Source organism: Tasmannia lanceolata, unplaced genomic scaffold (genome assembly GCF_043159265.1).
Source record: "Tasmannia lanceolata isolate RefF3 unplaced genomic scaffold, GAP_Taslan_0.1 ptg000020l, whole genome shotgun sequence".
Taxonomy (NCBI): Eukaryota; Viridiplantae; Streptophyta; class Magnoliopsida; order Canellales; family Winteraceae; genus Tasmannia; species Tasmannia lanceolata.
Genome location: NW_027518697.1, coordinates 15,881,232 through 15,884,708, shown reverse-complemented (window position 1 = coordinate 15,884,708; position 3,477 = coordinate 15,881,232). Strand labels below are relative to the sequence as shown.

General features: G+C 43.3%; 1 protein-coding gene across 1 annotated transcript; it reads right to left on the bottom strand.

The window, feature by feature from the left end:
• Positions 1 to 521: 521 nt before the first annotated feature.
• Positions 522 to 2,827, bottom strand: LOC143854588 (heterodimeric geranylgeranyl pyrophosphate synthase small subunit, chloroplastic-like). Its single transcript, XM_077364629.1, has 2 exons — positions 2,264 to 2,827; positions 522 to 1,296 (listed from the first exon to the last, which is right to left on the bottom strand). The coding sequence occupies exons 1-2, from the start codon at positions 2,752 to 2,754 to the stop codon at positions 702 to 704; spliced, it is 1,086 nt and encodes a 361-aa protein (XP_077220744.1). The 5' UTR covers positions 2,755 to 2,827; the 3' UTR covers positions 522 to 701.
• Between the last annotated feature and the right edge of the window lie 650 nt (positions 2,828 to 3,477).

The following is a 3,477-nucleotide window of genomic DNA, read 5'->3' as shown; positions in this document are numbered from 1 at the left end:
ATTTGGGCACAATATATTCTGCAAAAAATAGATCAACAATTCAAGTTTAGAATTTAGATCATAGAACAAAATATAACAGTAATTGTTAAGGTATAAAAGATTAAGGAAATTGATATTGAGACCAAGAGCACCACCGAGCATGGGACTCCGAGCATGGTACCTGCAATGGGAAAATGCCATGTGTACAAAAAAAGATTAAAGTAATTTTCTTGATTTTCCTAAATCTAAGGGATTTCTCACGTCACTTGGCATGTTGTAGCAATAATCAATTTGTTCGGTCCCCTTTTAGGTCCTACCATCAGTCTCCCTAGCATTACTCAAAGATTATATACTGCCCCATTCCCCAACAGCTTAAGCTTTTGGAGAAGTCGTTGAGTTTCTAACATTGTATCAGAGCCAAAGGTCTGGAGTTCAAACCTCCCCGATGTCCAAAAATAAATAAAAATCCACATGCTATGGTCGGCCCAAGGTGGGACCAAATGTGCCACGTGTTTGCCAAGTTGAGCCACACGAGAGGGGAATGTTAAAGTATAAAAGATTAAATTATGCCCTTCTCCAACAACTTAAGCTTTTGGAGAAGTCGGTAAGTTTCTAACAGTAATACACATACAATTTTACATCAAACACACTTAAATAAGTAAGAAACAGTGCCTTATTCAATTTATTGCAACATAAAGATCCATGACAGAAAATGGGAGGACCTACAAACACACCCCATTACTTGCAGCCTCTATCCTTACATCACCAAATCCACCATTTCCAGCAACACCCACCTCAAATCCTCTCTCCACTGCATAATCCACAAAACTATAAAGAGGAGCAACCCTTTCTTGGTATATCTCAAAACCCTCCAACTCTCTCTTTGCCTTCTTTTTCAGCTCCTCTGCCACTTCCATAGCCCTCTCCAATCCAAAAGCCCCAACATAACTCACTCTATTCCTTCCCTTTCTGTTTTCTTCGCCTTCAATTCTTCCCATCCCTTTCTCCTTCTCTTCCAATATCTCATCCACCACCTGATACAAAACCCCAACTGCCCTCCCATACCTTCTCAACCTCTCCACCTCCTCCTCCTTAGCTCCCCCCAAAATCCCTCCACAAACCGCTGAGCACTCCGCCATCTCCCCAAATTTCTTCTCCTCTACTAACTCTACCATATCCTTGCCGCTACCGGCATTCAACTCGATGAACTGTCCGGCGGCCATTCCGGTCGATCCGACAGCGCGGGCCATCTCGGCAACAACCTGGAGGATGCGGTTCGCCGGCACGAGATTCGACGGTGTCTCGGTGACGATATGGCTGATGAATTTAGGAGATTATCAATAATCTTAATTGAATTACAAAAAGCCTAATGAGTGTTTATATAAAACAACCTCAAGAGAGATAAACATAAGAAAGATAAGGACAATTTGTGGAATAAAATAAAGATAGAGAGGTATGAAACTCAAGGGTGCCCTAGAAAAAATTGGGCTGAAAGGGTGCCCCCATTGGCTGCAAGTCACCATTGTTTTTTTTTTTTTTGAAAGATAAATACTCTCTTGACTTGAAGCCATTATAAATGCACAATGGTGACTTAGCCAACGGGGGGGGGGGGGGGGGGCAATCTTTCAGCTCAATTTTGCAAGGGCATCCCTTAGCATTCCTCAAAGATAAAATATTCTTTCTAATTTAACCTATTTTCCTAATCACTCTCTCTTTGTTTGGTTACCAATAAGTCATGGGTATGCTCCCCATTGACGTGAGTTCAATTCTCCCCTGGCTTATTCGATGGGCGTGGTTTACGGGTGATTGTGTGCATCTGTAGGGAATAGTCCTGCCCTAAAAATTGGGGTGGGGATATCCTATGTCATATATATATATATATATATATATATATATATATATATATAGCATTGAAATCCCTAGAGAGAACTAGGAATGTTTCCTAGTTAATTATTACATGTCTGTTCATGTGTCACCTTGTCTCCCCCTTATAAAACCCAAAGCTAAAATTCACAAAAAAGGTGGAATTTTGCTTGGATTTCTTGAAAATGATGCTTTTTTTTCCTTCTCTCTTACCTCTCTTCTCTCTCTATATTGGTAATGACACCCCCTGCCACTACTCTAAGAGGCCGACGACCAAACACTACTTACCACTATTCCACAAGGTTAAGTTCCAGGTAAATCCAATGCTTGTCTCCACCCTGTTGACTACTTACACAGCAAATCTACTAGCTAAATACTTGAAACCAAATAAACCCTAGGTTACCTCTTCTAATCTACTTGCCTGAACCCAAGTGGGAATAGTGCATCCCCTGCAAGAATTGCCATATCCACACCATAAACAGCATGGTTAGAGGGTTTTCCGCGGCGGCTCCGGTCATCATCCATACAAGGGAGATCGTCATGGATGAGGGATGCCACGTGGAGCATCTCGAGGGCGCAGGCGGTGGGGAAGGCGGCCCCGCGTGGGGCCCCGAAGAGCTCGCAGGCGGCCACGCACATCACCGGCGGGGCCCGCTTTCCGCCTTTGGCGAGGACGGAGTAGCGCATGGACTCGTAGATCTTGTTTGGGTACCGAATTGGGATTGCTTCTTCGAGTTTTTGGTCGATCTCTGACATTAGGGTCGCCCAATAAGGGAGCAGATCGAACGGTGGTGATGATGATGATGATGGGGTTGAGATGGAGCAGCGGGAGAGATGAGATGGACGGTGGAGATTGAGGTGGGTTTTGGGAAGTGGGAGATTGGGAGAGGAGAGAGTTGCAGAGAATGCCATTTTTTTTTGGGGGGTTATTGGGAGGTTGATTTTTTGTGCGTGGGCGAAGAGAAGATAAAAGGAGAAGGGTCTCTCTGAGTCTCTGATAAGTAATGATAAATGGGGTCAGAAGTGATATTGACACTCTTCTGTAAGTGAGGATAACGGTAGAATTTCAGACAAATAATGATAGATAGATGGGGATTTATGACTAGGACCAGCACCAACCTTTTATTTATGGGCATAATAAATGGTGGATGGAAATCTACTCATATTTTGGTACCTCGATTATAAGCCAATGGAAAAATTGCCAATGGGGGGACACCAGAATGGCAAAATACAAGAATTGTGAATCGGAGGACACACTTCTGAAAAATTGATAGAGAGGGACGAAATGGGGATTATCAATCCTCTAGAAGGGGGTTATCAACCCTCTAAATGGGGTTATCAAACTCTCAAAAGGGGGTTATCAACCTTCTTTTACAATTTTTCAAAATTGTGTCCCCATTCACAATTATTGTATCATGGTATCCCCCATTGGCAATTTTTCCTAAGCCAATTTGAGGGTATTCACTTTATCAGTTCCTCACTATAAGATTTGGGCTTCATTATGCGATACAGCTTCTAAGGAGTAAGGACTCGGATAGGGATTTGCTAGGGAAGTGTTATGGTCCTGAGTGGGGGCCCACCTAGGTATGGACTGGGTGGGACCCAGCCTGGTATGGGACAAGTTTAAAGGCCCTT